This window comes from Triturus cristatus, chromosome 8, assembly GCF_964204655.1.
Source record: "Triturus cristatus chromosome 8, aTriCri1.1, whole genome shotgun sequence".
Taxonomy (NCBI): Eukaryota; Metazoa; Chordata; class Amphibia; order Caudata; family Salamandridae; genus Triturus; species Triturus cristatus.
Window position 1 is genome coordinate 1,606,118,905 of NC_140591.1, and position 19,619 is coordinate 1,606,138,523.

The 19,619-nt window shown below is 47.7% G+C and overlaps 1 protein-coding gene across 1 annotated transcript; it reads left to right on the forward strand.

Annotated features, from left to right (window-relative positions):
- Positions 1 to 4,616: 4,616 nt before the first annotated feature.
- On the forward strand, positions 4,617 to 5,597 carry LOC146806312 (olfactory receptor 56A4-like). The gene has a single exon (XM_085623945.1). The coding sequence runs from the start codon at positions 4,617 to 4,619 to the stop codon at positions 5,595 to 5,597; it is 981 nt and encodes a 326-aa protein (XP_085480071.1).
- The last annotated feature ends 14,022 nt before the right edge of the window (positions 5,598 to 19,619 follow it).

Sequence of the window (19,619 nt, forward strand, 5' to 3'; positions counted from 1 at the left end):
GGTGGAAGATGCTAAATATAGTTTGTTTCTAGGCAGATTACAAGAGCAGTCAACACTGAGGGAGGACAGAGCACATGGTGAGCCCATGGCAGCACATGGCAAACAAAGTGGCTGCCAGAAATACAAAATGGATTCCACAAAATGGACAAGATAGCCTCTAAATACTAGATGGCTTCCACTAATAATAAGCCAATTGCTGCTAATTTACAATACCACCACCACCAATACCATTACCACCACCACCATTACTACCACCACTAATACTACCACCACCAATACTACCACCACCAATACTGCCACCACCAATACCACCACCACCAATGCCACCACCACCAACAATACCACCACCACCAATACCACCACTACAAATACCACCATCATCAACACCACCAATACCACCACCAATACCACTACCACCACCAACAATACCACCACCAACAACAATGCCATCACCACCAATACCACCACCTATGCAAAGGCCACCACCATTACCACCACCACCAATACCACCACCAATACCATCACCAATACCACCACCACCAACAATACCTCCACCACCAATACCATCACCAATACCACCACCACCAATACCATTGCTACCACCAATACCAATAACAATACTACCACCAATACCAGCAATACAACCAATACCACCACCAATACCACCACCAATACCACCACCACCAATACCCCCACAACCGCCAATAACACCATCACCAATACCATCATCACCACCAACAATACCACCACAACCAATACCACCACCAGTAATACCAATACCACCACTAATACCACCAATACGTTTACCACCACAAATGCCACCAAGGCCACCACTACCAATCCCTCCAACACCAAAACCAGCACCAACAATACCACCACCAATACCACCACCACCACCACCAATATCACTACCACCAATACCACCACCACCACCACCACCAATATCACTACCACCAATACCACCACCTCAGTGCCTCACACTCACTAGCAATAGCAGGGACACTGTACGAGGCCAGAGCTGCAGCCAAGACCATCCCTCCCTCCTTCCATGTCTGCCATAAAGCACAGTCCACCCTGCACCAGGAGGTGAAGCCAGGGCCTTACTACAGCTGGAGTGTTTTTTATTAGGCCAAAGATAGCAATGACATTAGGCAATGCCACACTGCACACTCAAATCATGGAGAAGGCAGGAAATAGCCCCCCCTCCTGCTCTTCCTCCTGTGCCACGACAGTGTAATCACAGAGCGAAAGGTGTTTGAGTGCTTTGTTAGTGTTTATAGATCATATGTAACTCTTACTTCACACTCATTATCTTTGGTCCATATGTCCTACATTCTTCATTTCTGTGCCATATGCTGATAAAAGGTTCATCTTCTTAATTAGCTTGTTATCACAGCTAACTTCTTTATTTCTTAACTGCATTGGTATTTTGCTTCTGAACGTAAGCTGCATGGAGTTTGTCTGCATTGTCTAGCAGAGCCCCCACTGGCACCCCTAAAGGGCATCCTGCATGCCGTAGGCAGGACGTCTGATTCAGGGTTGGAGAAATATGATCACATCATCCCTATCCAGATGGAATTCTATAGGCTCCCTTTTCCAGCCCAACCCATCTTCAAAAACCAGGTACATCAATATTGAAGCCAGTCAGCAGTCTTGCTTATCTTGCAGACACACTCGCCATCTCCGGTGGCTCTTGGCAGCTAGGACACTATCAGACTGAAGACCAACAAGTGTAAAAAAAGAAATAATTAAGACATCGTGCATTTTCTATCTATGCATCTTCGGATCTGGAACAACATCCCAGGCCAACCCCAATGATGCTCTAATTTAGGAAAAAGGTCCAGGCTGACCTCTTAAAAGAACACAACATCATAATGCATTAATCATCAACAACTAACTATCTGGCACATGCATCAACAATGCCATTTGCGATTCCTTATTAGCTAAAAATAAGGATTCGCTAATAAGGAATAGCAAAAGGCTATGCATGTAGAAATCGCTTACAAAATAGCGATTCCTAAACATTCCTTAATTGCTACTCGCAAATTGCGAGTAGCAATTAAGGAATTACCTCCCCATTCATTCCTATGGGCCTAGAGGCCCATAGGAATGAATGGGAAGACTTTCTTAATTTGCTATTCTCTAATAGAGAATCGCAAATTGCTCATGCAATTTCAAGGGTGCCAGGGTGTCAAAAGGACACCCTGTTGCACCCCTGAAATCTGCATCTGAGTACATCTTGCACACACACATGCCACAAGGGCATGTGTGTGTGTAAAATGGAACTTTGAAAAAGGCACTTTAGTGCATTTTTCAAAGTTTTTGCAAATTACCATGAAGTTCAACTTCATGGTAATTTGCTCCCCCTATTAGCGAAATCGCTAATTTTTTAACTTTCATGCATTGCATTTAAGGAATCTCAATTTGAGATTCCTTAAATGCTATCGCAATTTAAGGAATCGCTATTTAGAGATTCCTTAATTTGCTATTTTTGCATTTGGGATGATGCATCCCAAATGCAAAAATACCGGGAGCAAAGGGTCAGATTCTGAGAATCTGCCCATTTGCGACCAGTCTTTTCGTTGATGCATATGGCCCTTACTCTCCTATAACTTGTTGACTTTGTGCTTGCCTTTGACCCTGTCCAATGTTCCACCGCCTTTAGGCTATGGTAGCGCTATAGAAATATAACATGTATACATACATCCATCTGCATAAGACCTTGCTGCTTAAACTGAGCTACCAAGGTAGCGCCAAAGATGCCTCATAGAAACCTTGTTGTCATTGTAGGTTATAGTGTCACTGCTTCCTATGAGCTCAGTCACTGCTCAGATTAAGACTGTGGCCTCCCGAACATTTAGAGTAACACTGTAAATTCAGGAAGGAAAGGGAAAGAGGATATTACTGCTTGTGAAAAGTAATGCATATTGTGATAGTATTAGGTATTCTCCATTGGTTGATTTTAGTGCAAAATTAGAACACATGGTTTGCTTCTATGAAATCTCACAAGTGGTGCGTAAGCTCCCCTTTGTGATCTTACTGATGAAGGATAATTTAAAGATAGGTCTGTAGTTTGCAGATCCTGTGAATGTGCTAATGGGATATTCAATAGGGGGTATAATTATTGCATGTTTCAAGGGATCAGAACTTATTCCCTGATAAACTAAAACAATAATATTTCTGTTTATCCCAGAACACAGTGTGGCCTGTCATCCTATGTTGGGCTTTCAGTCTACTACTCTAGCACCTTTGGATGTTTGGATGATGAGAGGTTTCGTCAGATGGTAGTTTGTCTGAGCAGTCACTGAAGCCAACCGTGTCGTAGAGATCTCGTTTTCAAAGAACAACATCAGGATTGCATATTGTTGAGCAAACATGATATCACAATCATTTGGAGCCTCCATCCAATTAGTTTCAGAATATTGTTTAAAGTTCTCTTTTTTCATTTGTTGCCTGGCTATTCGAGTTGCAGAATGTTCTTTCCCTAACCTGCTGATCTGTGTAGTCCTCACAGGGGTGTTGCAGAGCTCTCTCACTTACTGATCTATGCAAACCTTTTGTGGGTGCTGCAGAGCTCTCTCACTTACTGATATGTGCAGTCCTTGTGTGGGTGTTGCAGAACTCTCACACTTGCTGATATGTGCTATCCTTGTACAGATGTTGCAGAGCTCTCTCACTTGCTGATCTGGGTAATCCTTTTGTGGGTGTTGCAGAGCTCTCTCACTTGCCAAGCTGTGCAATCGTTGTGTGGGTGTTGCAGAACTTTCTCAGTTGCTGATTGGACCAGTCTCAATCTCATCTCCAGTTTATGCCCCATCCATTTATGCTTTCTCCTCTGTAGATCCTCCTTAGGATCTAAGGAAGAAATTATGGGTAGAGCTCAAGAATGTTTTTGGTGGAAAAGTTTGAGGACAGTTCCTGGTATCGCGGGTGTCATTGTATTATTAAATACTTTGTGAACATTTTAGTCTTGAACCTGAGATATCTTTGTTGAATAGACTGTATTCATGCTTAAAAAGTGTAGAGACTCTGTCTGGGGAGTGTCCTATCCAGGACTTCAGCTTGACATTTGAATCTTAAATTCTGAAGTTACAAGTGATGACCAAATCCAATGTATCTCCTTCTGAGTGAGTAGTGCAGTAATTAATTCTGATAAAAGGATTGGGAATGTATCAGTAACACACACATCTTCTCATTCAAATGTCACCCAGGGATCGCTTCTGATGTCTGGAGAAACACAATACATATTTTAGATTAACATAACAAAACACATTAATAATTATTTACAATTGATAGTCATTCTTTAAAAATGTCTTACTTTTGTAATGCAAGCTATTTTTGTGAATAACTTATACCCGCAATAGACTTTGCGAATGAAGGCCGAGATTATGAACCATACCTCTTAATTTTGGTTTTTGGGCGAGCAATGCTTTGAAATGTCCAAATTTTAATAAGTCAAAGGCCAGTTTTTAGAGTATGACAGAAAGGATAATAAAAATGAATGGCTGCTATAGTAAACTATTTCAGAGTAATTATAACCTGCGCTGGCAAACAATTATTACCTTCTTTGTTTTTCTTCTCATCTCTACAGATGCTGCTGTGTTGCTACTCAGACTATGCTCACCACCAACACTACTTCATCTTTTCAAATTTCACACTTTATTTTGATATGCTTTCCAAACATCCAGAGCTGGCAGCATTGGATTTCCATCCCTCTGGCTCTTCTTTTGCTGTCAGCCATTGTTGCCAATATCATAATCTTGGCAGTCATACAAAGAGAGCAACGTCTCCATGAACCCATGTACTATTTCATTGCCTTACTTGCTATCCTAGATCTGGTTGTGTGCTTATCCACCATCCCCAAAATCCTGGGAATCCTCTGGTTCAATTGGAAGGTGATAGATTTGAGCATCTGCTTCCTTCAGATGTACATCATGAACAGTTTCCTTGCTTCACAGTCTGCAGCATTCCTTGTCATGGCTTTTGATCGCTACACGGCAATCTGCAACCCCCTACATTATCCCTCTGTCATTAGCAGTAGTTTTGTTTCAAAAGCCTTTGCATTCATCTTGCTGAGAAACCTACTGTTGGGCTTAGCCCACCCAGTGTTAGCTGCCCGACTTCCATACTGTTCTAGAAATATTGTTGAAAACTGCGTATGTGGGGTTGTCTCTGTGACATCCCTTGGATGCGGTGACAACAGTACAATCAACAAACTGTACCAGCTTGGCACTGGATTCATTCTGTTAGGAATTGACTTTATTTTTATTTCCCTATCTTACTGTATGATCTTCAGGGTGGTTATGAAGCTTCAGGCAGAAGGTGCTGCAGCTAAAGCTTTCAGCACGTGCACGCCCCATTTCATTTTAATCTCCTTTTTTTACACGGTGCTTTTGGTCTTAATATTCACTAACACAATGGGGAAGAAGATTCCCCCTGATGTTCCCATCTTGATCAATGTCTTCCACTTTGTTGTTCCACCTGCCATGAATCCAATAGTGTATGGGCTAAGATCCAAAGATATCAAACAGGGAATTATGAAAATGATGGGTAAAAGAAACACAAATCTTAATGTGAAAGACAATGCCACAAACTAGAGAGAAAAAAGACAATGTTAAGAGGATGACTGATATTTTCTAATAAATGCAAAAACAACAGCTACTGCTAAAGAACAACAAAAGAAGTCAGGTTATAAATGTATTTGCATTTTTATATTTAATATACCCTTTCTCCCATTTAATGCCCATTTAATTATGTATATTGCAGGTCTGACAAACTACTGAACAAAACAAAGCAAATAAAGAAGAAAAAACAACAAAAGGATAACTTATGAACTTTGTATTGCCTTTGAAGGGACAATAATGAACACAAAGTAGTGAGAAAGCTGAGAGAAGTAGGGAGAGAATTCCAGTACTTTGGACAAAAAGTGTAAAAGAACAAAAGGAAGACCAAATACAGGAGAGTAAGGTAGATTTGAAAATATGACTGCACATTATGACTCAGTGAAGGAAGGGCCAATCCTATTTGTGCATGAGAAAGTAGATATTAAAAGGCACTACAATGTGTGCATGAATAAGGGAAGATGGAGGGAAGTATTAAAGACACTGAAGAGATTTTAAGGAGAAGTTTAGAAGTCCAACAGAGATTGATAAAGAGGACTTATGAAGAGAAATGACACATCTAGAAATGAGGATCTTTGAAATATGAACATTCAAGAATGGGTGAATCCGGCAGCAAACATAGACGGCATAGGAGGGGAGGTATACAACAAAGAAAGAGATGTGTAAGACTAGTTGTGCAGACAAAGAAAATAGGAGGCTCCAAAGCAGTTCTTTGAGGAATGTCTTTCAGAATGTTGGCCAGCTCAGGATACTGAGTAGTAGCAGACAGAATGATATAAATTGGAGATTGTTGTTATTTCAGCTTTCCCAGTTTTTTAAACACCAAAGGAGACATACTTAAACCAAGTCTACAAAAGAGCCAAGGGCTCATGTTGGATTTGCCGATTATAGCTCCTTCTCCATGTTTTATCCTGCTCTAAATTTCATTATGTTGTTGTCCTGGTTTGTTTCACTGTGCAGTAGTCTATTTCCTGAGTTCCATAGCCAGTGTTCTGCATAATTTACAATGCACCCTGTGAGCATCAGATGTTCCTAGTGACAATGTTTGTCAGATCTCTATATACATCATCTAGATGGTCTCTGCACAATGAGACAGCACTTGAATACATGTTCAGCCAATCTCTTATCTCACAGCACTATACTCACTATTTGCACTGTCTGGTGCATCCTTGTTTATGGGATGTTTAGAGGAGTGGAAAACAAAAATGAACCTTCAGAGCTCTAATTTTTTTATGGTTGCATATTATTATTTGCCCTTTTGTTATCTGGAAAGGATTTGAATATTGTCTTTAGCAACTTCATAACTTATTGACCACCAACGATTTGAATGTATATGTGTTATTGGAGTATTACAACTCCAGCATTTGTTTTTATAGATTATAAGATCTTTATTTAATGGAGAATTTCAATTCATGATAAACTCAAACATTTTTGAGAGCAAGAAGACATTGAGACTTGCTTCAGACTATATTAATGAAGTAATTACAAAACATAAAATATTTCAACCAAAAGGCTATGGTAAGGACATATTGGAAATGCTGTCAATAAAGTGCAGAATATTTGTTAAGATGCACAAATCTTGCGATCTGGATCCAACAAGAGTGAGATGAGCTTCTAGACTCCACCAACCTAGGGCCAACCGTACACTATCAAGATACAGGTCAGAAGTAGGGCTAGGGATATGGATATGGGAGAAAAGAGACAAACAGAGACACTAGATATTATCATACTGCCTGATAGCACAACTGGGTTGATCTGTACTGCTGGAAAACTAAATTCGGAAGACAAGCAAAGACTTTTAGTATGCCTGTAGTACTGACAGTGATAAGTGACTATGGGTATTATATGTGATATACCTCATGACACTCTGTATTTCTCCCTTTATATTCTGGAAAGAAAATCAATATTCCTCCTGAGCTGCGGTATAAATATTGCTGATATAATAGCTGTAGAGAAAACTGAGGTTGTATGTAATGTGTGCTGAAAGAGCTAAGTACAGCATTATGTAATAGCCATCCAAGGTTCTGACTACATTAAGGTGCCGATTCCGATCCTGTATTTTTTTTTCCCGTACGACTTGTATCCGTATTTTTTTACGTACGAGTCGTACAAGTCCCTTATAACGGCAAAGTACGATTCGTACTGTAAAAATACATACGAATAGCATTGGGAAAAGTCTATGAGACGACCCCGGACAGTTTTACGTACGAGTCGTAAAACTGAAGTCCGAGCGCACAAGTCCGATCCGTACCGGCGTCCCGAATACACAAGCATATGGAAAATGTCCCGTACGGACCGAACTTTGTACGAACCCTACCCCGGGTACACTTGGGCCCGGGGTACGAGTCGCACGGCCCCCCCACCCCACCTGCGTATGTACGTGCCATACCCCAGCACCCGCGTATGTACGTGCCGTACCCCAGCACCCGCATATGTACGCGCCGTACACCCCCACCCCAGCACCCGTGCATGTACACGCCGTACCCCAGCACCTGCGTATGTACGTGCCGTACCCCCCACCCCAGCACCCGCGCATGTACGTGCCGTACCCCAGCACACGCGTATGTAAGCGCCGTACCCCACCCCAGCACCCGCGTATGTACACCCCGTACCCCCCACCCCAGCCCCGTACTTGGATGCACCGTACCCCAACACCGTACCCCAGCATCGCGTATGTATGAATCGTACAACACCATCGCATATGTGATCACTGTACAACAACATAGCAATGGATGCACCTTACATACGCAAAAACGACTCGTACTGAACCAAGACACTGTAAAACAGGCCAAGGAGGGTCAATTCGACTCGCACAACACCACAAAACACGTCTACAGGACACAAAACATCTAAAAGACTGACCTGGCACATCCAAATAGGCAAACAGAGGCCCAAACTCACAACCACCTCTTATAACACACCCACCAAAAGTTCAAACCCAGCCACACCCACAAATGGACCAATAAAAAGGGCCCACAATCACAAACCATGAGCCTTTGCAACAGACCCACTGCTGACAGACATCACACACAAACAACTGCACCCATACACCTTAACTTACACACCTTCACACAACCTCCTTCACACAAACCCCCTCTACACATACACACACACCTACACATTCACACCCACATACCCACAACTATGCACACCCACACCCCACACCATGCCCACAGACAAGAACCAAAGTTCGCAAGGGTGGAGCTGGACATCCTTGTCAACGAAGTCATCAGAGTCGAGCCACAGCTCTTTGGAACATTGGTCAGACAGACCAGCATAGCCCAAAAAACCAGCCTGTGGCAGAGGATCGTCGATAAGGTGAATGCAGTTGCGCCCATCAGAAGGACCAGGCATGAATGCCAAGCCAGGTGGTACGATCTACGCAGGGCAGTCAAGAGGAAAATGAACGAGGAATACGCCCAGAGTAACTTCACTGGAGGCGGACTGCCCCGCAGACCTGTACATTACCATCCCTGGGAGGAGAAGGTGATGGCCACACTTCCGCCGGTGGGAGTACACGGAGTCCAAGGAGTTCGAGAGCCTGGTGAGTACACAAACAACTTACGGAACATGGGGGGAATGGCATCCACACCCCAACTACAACAAATGCACTCACCTACCCCCAAGCCCTCACCTGACACAACAACACTCTAAACAACGCTCATCCCACTAACATGAGTATGCCCCATTCACAAAGCAAGGCCATGCCATGTCCCAGCCTACACAAACCACAAACCCAAGACAGGATGTCCGGGATGCTGGGAGGGTGGGGATCACCAAACATATTGTACAACTCAGAAACAGAAACCATAGCCCTCAGCCCATATGGCCCAGGTACATACCCATGCACCATGCGCAATGCACATGGACTGGTAAAGTACTGACAAGGTAGCTGACACTTGGCCCTGCTGTAGGCAGCACAAGGCCCTCCTATGACAACTGCAAACTCTAACACAAACACAACAAGCTCAGAAATCTAGGGCAGGAACTCACACTCACTGACATGGTTGCATGCGCCATGGTGGGACAGATACATCACCTGGGAGACCCACTGCCAAATCACATCACACCCACCAGCAGGCACTGTCAAACAATCAACAATTGATCAGGGTACTTGTAAGGCGCGCTACTTACCTATGAGGGTCTCAAGGCGCTGAGGGGGGAAGGTTCCACCACTGCTCCAAGAGCCAGGTCTTGAGGAATCTCCTGAAAGCAAGTAGGTCTTGGGTCAGTCGTAGGTGGGTTGGGAGGGTCTTCCAGGTCTTTGCGGCAATGTAGGAGAAGGATCTGCTGCAGGCGGGTGTACGTTGGATGCGGGGGACAGCTGCGAGGGCGAGGCTGCCGGAGCGGAGCTGGCGGATGGGGGTGTAGAAGCTGAGTCTGATGTGCAGGTAGGCGTGTCTGGCGGTGTGGAGTGCCTTGTGTGCGTGGGTGAGGACCTTACAGGTGATCCTCTTGTCGATGTGGAGCCAGTGCAGGTCACTCAGGAGGGGGGTGATATGGCTGTGGCGGGGGGCGTTGACGATCATTTGTGCCGAGGCGTTTCTGAAGCGTTGTAGCCGCCGTTGGTGTGTGGATGGGAGTCCTGCGTAGAGTGCAGTGGCGTAGTCCAGTCAGCTGCTGACGAGGGCCTGTGTCACTGTGCTACTTGTTTAGGTCGGGATCCACCAGTAGATCCGGCGGAGCGTGCGTAGGGTGTCATAGCAGGAGGAGGAGACGCCGTTGACCTACTTGGACATGGAGAGGGAGGATGCGAGGATCAATCCTAGGTTGCGTGCGTGTTTGGTGGGTGTCGGTGATGTCCCCAGAGTGATCGGCCACCAGGAGTTGTCCCAGGCTGAGGGTGTGGGTCCGAGGATGAGGACCTCCGTCTTGTCCGAGTTCTGTTTCAGATGGCAGCTCCGCATCCAGTCGGCGATGGCCCTCAGACCCTCATGGATGTTCGTCTTGGTGGTGTGAGGGTCCTTGGTGAGGGAGAGGATGAGCTGGGTGTCGTCGGCGTAGGAGATGTTTTTGAGGATGTGGCGGCGGGCCACTTGTGTGAGGGGGACCATGTGGATGTTGAACAGCGTCGGGCTGAGGGATGATCACTCACCCCTTACACAAGCACAAACCCCCGGGGCAGCCAATGGAGTCACACACTCCCACAATGGACATGTGACACAACAAGATCAAGCCACAGCCAAAAAAGCATCCAAGGCCAAATGCGACATGTCAAACACCCTGGATAACATTCCAATCAGTCCCCTGCAACATACCCATCCACAAGTTAACATTGATGTGAATGCTAGGCACATACAACTACCTGGAGGAACTGTGGCAACTAGAATATGTATGAAACATGGATGTCGCATGAAACAGGATTAACATTGTCTTTCACTCACACACAGGGCAACGTCATGGATCTCCCCCCAACACTGAGGGGGAACAATCACAGGCCCAGGCTTGGCAGGAAGATTATCCCACCGGCAGCGATGACTCTCAGCACTCTGTGGATGACCCCAACCAACCTGGACCTTCTGGTGCCCAAGCCCCTGCAGCACCTGCGTCAGGTACATCTGTGCCAACCACCACCCCCATACTTGCCACATCCCAGGTGACACCCAGGAGCCCTGCCCACACAGAACAACTGAGCCAGTCTGACCTGGAGGGACAAGGTTCTCCGGCCACCCAGGAGGAGGCAAACAACCCTGCAAATGCCATCCCTCAGGGGTCCAGTAGACCCGATGTGCCCACAACGGCAGGCCAGGCTCGTGTGGGAAGGGGTGGATGGAGTGGAGGCAGGCGGAGGCATGAACCTGACCAGCCAGCTGAGGGATTCGGTATGTCACACATACGCCACATCTTGGACACATACCGGCGTGACACCAGGGGCATCAGCCAGGTAGTGGCGACCCTCAACGAGATTAAGAACCAGCAGGCCGAGCAACACGCCAGTCAACAACAACACCAAGGACGGATGGAGGCAAGACTGGCTGAGCTCCCGGCGGTGCAAACAGACATAAGCCGATCACTCCGTCGGATCGCCGACAACATGGCCAACCCTCCCTGTTCCCCCAGGCGAAGACCACCACCAGCCACAGGGAGGGAGGAGGAGGAGGAATCGTCTGACGGAGCATCACAAGCATCGTCAAGGCCTGCATCTGAGGGACCCGCGAGGAAGGTGCGTCGTCCACGGAAAATACGGTGAGAGGCAGCAGACCATCCACATCTCCCAGGTCACCTGGCCTGGCACCTGGCCCTCATGTGCAACAGCAGCACCTCATCCAATGACATTCTCTGCCACATGGACTTGCTGGTCACAGTCTGACCAATGATGACCAACACTGTGGTCTGGACTCTGATGACTCCAAATGACAAGGATCCCGTCTCCCCCTGTGAACTTTGGAGTCCATGCACACTGTATAGCACCTATTTGTCCACACTAAACACGCCCCCACCGAGAATAAATCTTAATTTCTTCAATAAGATGTTGCATTCATTTTGCATGAGTACACAAACTACGTGTGGGGAAATGTCAAACTATGCATGAGTGTTGAACTAACAATACTCACCCGTGATGGCCTCAAGCTGCTGAGGGGGGCATGCAATACTGTGCGGACAGACAGATTGGGTAGAGTATCAGGAAGGCGTCGAGGTCATGGCTCATGTGGATGTTGCCGGGGAGGGAGAAGCAGGTATGTCTTGCCAGGTGGGAGAACTATGTCCTGCATGCTGGAGTACGGTGGATGTGAAGAATGGTGGCCAGGGCAAGGTTGGATGCACGGAGTTGGCACAACGGGGTCTCGGATGAAAGACGGCCAAGGTCGGTTTGGCATCTGGGGTTGTGGCCTGCCTCCTGAGTGTGGGTGAGGAGTCTGAAGGTCATCCTGCAGCAGACACTGATCCATTGCAGCTATCTCTGGTGGACGGTGATGTGGCTGGGGCGCGGAATGTTGAAGCTGGGGTGTGCACATGCAGCCTGGATGTGGACAAGTTTCCCGGGAGTTCGGATGTACTTGCTCCGTAGAGGGCGGGGCAGTAGTTGACACGGCTGGTCTCGTGGGCCTGGGGGATGGTCTGTCTTTCCTTGGAGTGGATCTATCTGTGAATCATGTACATCATGCAGAGGGTGTTGCACCCTGAGGTACAGATGCTGGTGATTAGCATGGCAAATGTGAGTGACGAATCCATCATGCACACCATCTTGTGTGCGTGGCCACTGGGTGCATGTGCAGGGCTCTTGCGGGTGGGACACAAGAAGTTGACCCAGCTGTAAGGGGACAATCCTCAGATGATTACCTCAGTCCTGTACAAGTCCAGCCTCAGGTGGCTGATGTTCAGCCATTCATCAATGGATCCCATGCATTCTTGAATATTAGAACTGGCAATGTCTGCGTCTTTGGTGAGGGTGAGGAGCGCCTGGCTGTCAATGGCATACGAGCTGATGATGAGGTGCTGTGCCCATGTGATGGTGGAGAGGGGGGCCTGGACACATTGAAGATTGACACGCTGACAGGGCCTGGAAGGCGGGCCAGTGATGTGTAGGCAGTTGGAGTTGCACACTCATCATGCAAAGGTGTCGTGTGTGCGCCTAGGGTATGCCTGAGAGCAGGCGGTAGAATTTTGGATGGACAATACTTGGAGGGTGGCTGCAACATCAGACTGTAGTGTGATGTGGGTCATGCAAGGACATGAGGGTCGTGCAATGTGCATGTTGCATGCACTGACGGTCCAGCCTTTGGCACCACGTGGCCGCAACAGTGGCACAGACAAGCTGATGAGAGCCAAATGAATGGGAGGAGGGAGGAAGGGGGGAGCATCTTTCAGGTGTGTGTATTGCCGAATCCAGAAACTCTGTGGGCCCTTGCTGCAGGGGCCGGAGCAGCAGGCGGCATGTCCTGGAAACTATGCCACAAGTTGCACACAAAGACAAGGATGTCAGAAAGGACAACTGCAACAGGCGTATGTAAAGGAAGGAGTGTCCGGTTTCCCATGGCACACCCAGAGACAATGGATGCACAATCACCAAAGATGACTGACACTGGATCAGGAAACTGAAGGCCGAGCTGCGCACAGGATACACACCCTCAGCAGGTGTTGACGGCCCGTTGTGGTGACCAACATGGCCAAATACATACACAACCATGGACATCATGCACAATAGATATTCTAATCCATGAAGAACTGCATGCATGTTGCTAAACTACACATAGACTCATATGCACAATCTTTGACAACTATGCCAGAGATGCCGCATGCCAAGTGGCAAGAGACCTGCATTGACAGAGATGAGGCACCTTGGAGGGTGAGGAACACCTTTATTACTCAGGTTCACAACCAGGGAAATGCATCAATATGAACAGACTCACAGGTCATTTGGCTGAACATGTGGGACCTACACTGGACACCCCCTTCACAACACAGATGCTGTAAATCCATTGAACTGGCACACAAGTGCAGGGGGTGAGCCAAACACCCCCTGCTGCACATGGAGGGGCTGCAATTCCCCATTGATCCTCTCATGGGGTTGCCCACACTATGGTCACCCGTAGCATCCTGTATGTTTCAGAGGGAAGTTGTACACACATTGATGCCTTCATCGGAATCCACAGTCCCATTACTGATGACTGTTAGGAAGGGTGCCTATCAATTCATGGGAGTCATGCAACATGTCATGTGCCCCATGGTGAGTCGACATGTATGTATAGTAACACAACATGCACAGGAGCAGTGCCCACACATTCCCAACACCTACCAACACCAAAATGCCTTGCAGCAATCCTTAACCAAAAAGACTTTTCACCATGTCCGTGCATGGGACGCTGATTCAGCACACGTTGCAATACTCATGAGGAATAGCGGGAGGCCAAGGTTGACACGAGCAGAGAGCATGCGGAACTACCTGGGGATGACATACACACAAGAAGTCAGCGAAAAGATTGTCATCCTCATGCCTGGTCATTTACTCTACAGGAATAAGTGTCACCATGCTATTTTAAAATTGAGTGTCTCAGCTAAAATGTGTGGAATGACATCATCACTCGAGTGACACAGCTGAACACACCTCTAAGTCACTTAGCATACAGTCAGCTGGACACACACATTGCAACACATGCCACACAAGGCTCCAAGCGTGCACACTCAGACCCAGGGACTCACCATTATGAGAAGAAGTTGCGTATGAGCTGACTCCAGATGTCGTCCTCCTCATCCTCACTTGCCTCATGACCAAGCCCTTCATCCTCCACGGGTGGATGTTCCTGCTCATCCGGATCCAGGATGAGTGGCACAGCCTTCTCCACTGCCATGCTGTGCAGCATGCAGCACACGAGGAAGATTTTGCAGACCTTCACCGGTGCATATGGGAGGGAGCCGCCTGTCTTGTGAAGGCACCGGAATCGGCTCTTCAGGAGGCCAAACGTCCTCTCAATCACTCGCCTGGTCTGCCCATGTGCGTTGTTGTAGCGGTGATCTGCAGCTTTTCTGGGGTTGCGGAGAGGCGTCATCAGCCATGGCATGTTGGGATAGCCAGAGTCCCCTACATGGAAACATCATGTAAAGAAGTGGGTCAGGAGATGCCGTAAGATACAAAGATAGCGCTAAACAAAGGACAAACAGAGTATACCCACCAACAAGACATGCTCGTTCGTTGTGCAGCCGCAGCATCATTTGTGGCACCCTGCTACGCCTCATGATGTAGGCATTGTGTGCTGACCATGGAAAACGTGCACAGACATGGGAAATCAGCATGTTAGCAAGACACACCACAAGGGCATTTATAGAGTGGTAATGTTTACGGTTGCGATAGGCGACCTCCTGTGCCTGTGGTGGTACCAAAGCCACATGTGTCCCATCAATAGACCCAATTATATGGGGCATCCCTCCCAGGACATAGAACTCACCCTTGCCACCTGTTAACTGCTCATGAGTTGGAAAATGGATGAATTCATCCAGGTGCTCCAACATGGCTTCTAAAACATCATGCAGGACACGGCTGAACATGGTCTTTGACATGCCACCAACATCAGCTATGGTGAATTGAAACGTACCGGTGGCAAAAAAATGTAGGGCTGCCATCACCTTCATCTTGGGGGTCAGCGCAGTAGGATACCTGTGTTGCGGTTTGAGGTGTGGTTCCAGCTTTGCTGTCAAGTTCTCAATCAACTGTTGCGAGAAGTGGTAACGTCTTATGCAGTCACATTCCCTCATGGCACCCAAGTCTGGCATTGGTTGGGGGAGAGGCGGTGCCCAGCAGAAAATAGGAAGGAATAACAAAGAGTGAGTACATAACAACATCAATGTCAATGAACTGAGCACATGCTCAACTGCTACTACACATCTGCTAAATACAGAGTCTGGTCTGTGCAATACGTCCAGGACACGTATGCCAGCCAGGTGATACTCGTTCAAAAAGCCAGCTACTCCCGTTGTTTGTCAAGTTCTACATGACATGCCCCAAAGCTCGCTGTGGGCCAGTGTAAGTGAACAGCCAGAGACATCACAGGAGTGACATACATCCACATATCTGCATTTGAAGGATGTCATCTCATACAGACAGCTGGCGGCAACCTAGACGCACAGGTCACATGTCATTGAAAATGTACAGATCACACACATTGCGATGAAGGGGTACACGTGATAAACGGAAACACAGACATGGATACGGCGCAGATATGTCCTCATGTCAAAAAATCATCTTCGAAGCATCCAGACACACGTAACGTGTGAATCCACATGTGGCATGGTGTGCGTATATGTGTGCCATGCCCATCTACACACAGACACATGTTGGATGCAGCAACAGCAGATGCAGTTGACGGAACACCAACAGCAAGCTCATGGGAACACATGACACACACATGACATAGTCACATCGGGGCACGCTGGTACTTAGATGTCAGGTGTTAGTGTCCCTGTCCCAGGCATCAGGGGACAGTTGCGGGTGTTGGTGACTGTGCCATACCAGTGATGCAGTGCTTGACACGTTTGTACTACATGCACACATGTGCAAAGTGGGAAGGGGAAGAGTGCCACATAGTGCCCCATCACACATGACATGTGTACACAGGTCATCACACATCTATTGTGCTAAAACATGAGGAGACATGTGCCATATCACTGCCTGACACACCTAGGCCCTGCACATGAAGGACTGCAATGACAATGACTTGATGTACAGCCTTGCGCGAGTCTGACACCTCCATACCTTTCGTGTGTGCCTCCTATCACCAGTGTAAGCTGTGAAACGCCCCGTACACACGCTCTCAGGGCGTGTGAACGGTCCGTATCCTTATATTAGTGTTGCCGCCAGAGTACGCGTGTGTGTACGGACCGCACACATGTATGTCTACTACCAGTGTGTACACGTATGTGTAGTACGGTAGTACACATACGTGTACGACCAGTGTGTACACGTACGTGTACGACCACTGTGTACACATACGTGTACAACCAGTGTGTACACGTACATGTACGACCAGTGTGTACACGTACGTGTACACACTGGTAGAACACGTACGTGTACACACTGGTCGTACATGTACGTGTACACACTGGTCATACACGTGTCAAACGCACTGTGCAACTGGTGCCGTAGGGGTACGTGTGAAATGCACCGTACCTGTGTGTGGATTTCAAAATTACATCGGGACACTTGAGGGACAAGTATTAGGGCCTAAATGCATGCTGGTTGTCATGGATACCGAGTTTCCAGTTCCAATTTTTACATCAGGTGGCCTGGAAAAGTCAGTTGGCAACAAAATACAATGTTGCAAAGTCGGTGTTGACTTCACATGATGCTCAAATTTTGAACCATGCAAAGGCACTCACTGGTGTATGTTTAAAGAGATTGGAGGAAACGTAGGATGCAAATGAGTCTGACCAATCACTCTGTACTCCTGTAAATGAAACAGCCCAGCAAGGCAGATATAAGTCAGCCAGAACCCATGAGAGGGCACTTGCCTGCACAACCTTTCAGTCGACACCACTTCTGCTGTCTGTGCTTCCTCTGGCACCATGTCAAAGTGTGTGGAGAGGGCCCTGCCATTCACCCAGGAGGAGAATGAGGCCTTGCTGGACGTCATCCTCCCACAGTACCCCAGCCTGTATGGGAGTCCAGGGGAGCTGGTGAGTGCTGACTCCACTACCTTTGACTGTGCACCTTTTTTGTGACTGTCACTTCTGGCATTGTGTCCAGGTGTGACAGACATGCAATCCAGGGGTGGGAATGGCTTATGTCTCTCATGCAGAGCATGATGTAGTTGATGTGTGCACTCCTCACTTGCATTGTGCTTACTGTGACATTCACTGCATAGTGCATGGCACATTCAGCCTGGCTAATCCTTTGGGCCATTTTTGTTCTATAGTCCTGAGGTTATTCAGTGGTCCCTCCGGTGTGACAGGTGACTGTACCCACAGATGTGTGTGAGTTGAGTGGAGCTGTGGTGAGAGTGGTGAGAGTGTCCAAATGATGTGTACGCCCCCTGGACATTGATGTGGGTAAATGTTCCTTGTCATGTGGGTGAGTGTCTATGTGGAGTGTTGCACCACAGCTGCATGGAGGAGGCAACAGCTCCACCCATCTGATGTGAGAAGTAAGCCGTGTGGAGTGTCTGACTTGCTGAGCTAGCACCACACATGTGACACTCCACAGGCAAGTGGCACATGTGCAGAGTGAGGTTTGTATCCGCTATTGCCAATGGCAGTTGATTGATCTGTGCCTGTGTGTGTCTGTGTACTCTGCTGAGGTTGCGTCAGTGACCTGGGGCATGTGACTGCTTGGAGGTGCTGTCCATCAGCCTGGTGTTGCTTGTGATGCACAGTGTGTGCCATGATCATGGAGTGTGTCGCATCCCTCATGCCACCTGTGTACTTTCAATGCCATGTAGTGCATTGGGGCTTCCACAGAGGCTAATGTCCCTATGACACCGGTGCTATTTGTTGCCAGCATACTATGCCCTGTTCAACATATCGCAGATGTTCAAATGTGTGTCTCTCTGACATGGAGCAGGTGTAGTGATGTTGTCTCACTTTGTCATCCTCACAGGTAACTGACTACGAGAAGGGGAAGATATGGAAGCGGGCCGTCAGGGCCGTGACGTTGGTGGAGGGTCGCAGTCGGCGCCTAGACCAAGTGAGGAAACGCTGGCAGGACATCTGGTGCTGGACCCGGAGGATCGCCCGGGTCCAGCTGAAGGACTCACCTCCACGCAAGCACGGCGGGCGCCGACGCCTGACCCACCAAATGAAGCTTGTCCTGGCGGTGGTCTTCCCTGACCTGGATAGGCGGTTACAGGAGATGCAGCAGCAGGAAGGGGGTAGGTACATGTGTGTTTGTTGTGTGTCACCAGCTTTTGGAAGTGCTCAGTCGCCTGGATACACTGCGAGGGTTTATATGTGCAGTGCATATCCTGTTCCCCCAAGTAAACCGGTGCTGTTCTTCCTCCCTTCCCCTCCTTGACATGTGTTCCCTGGTCTGTGTGTAATCACTATTACACATGGTCATCTAGGCTGCCAGTTAATCCAAGTGCACATTGCTTTCTGCATCATGTGGGGGGGGTCTGAGACATGTGTTGTTACCTTGCCTGTGCCCTGTCCTCTTCAGTCATTTGGGGATCCATATTAGTTGGCACTGATGCTGAGTCTCAACATAGGAGTGTGAGGTTTCAAATGAACAGACTTGCAGCATGCATGACCGATGTTGTGGCCTCAGACATGATGTGCATGAGTGGGAGATATGCCTAGTGCTGGGACGGTTGCTCATGTTACGGTCAGATCATTCCAGGACCATGGAGCAGTGTGTCCACTACAGTCCCCTAAGACACCCTTGCTTCGGAATCATGTGTGTCATCCAACACTGTGCCCATTCTCTGTGTGTTCAGCATAGGTTGGCCTCTGTGGCATTGTTCCCTGGCCTCATTTGTATTTATCTAAAGTGTGCTACATGTGCCCATTGTACAGGCTGACCCCATTTGGCATCCTCACACTGGGCAGTGCCTGTGTGTCTATGTACAACTA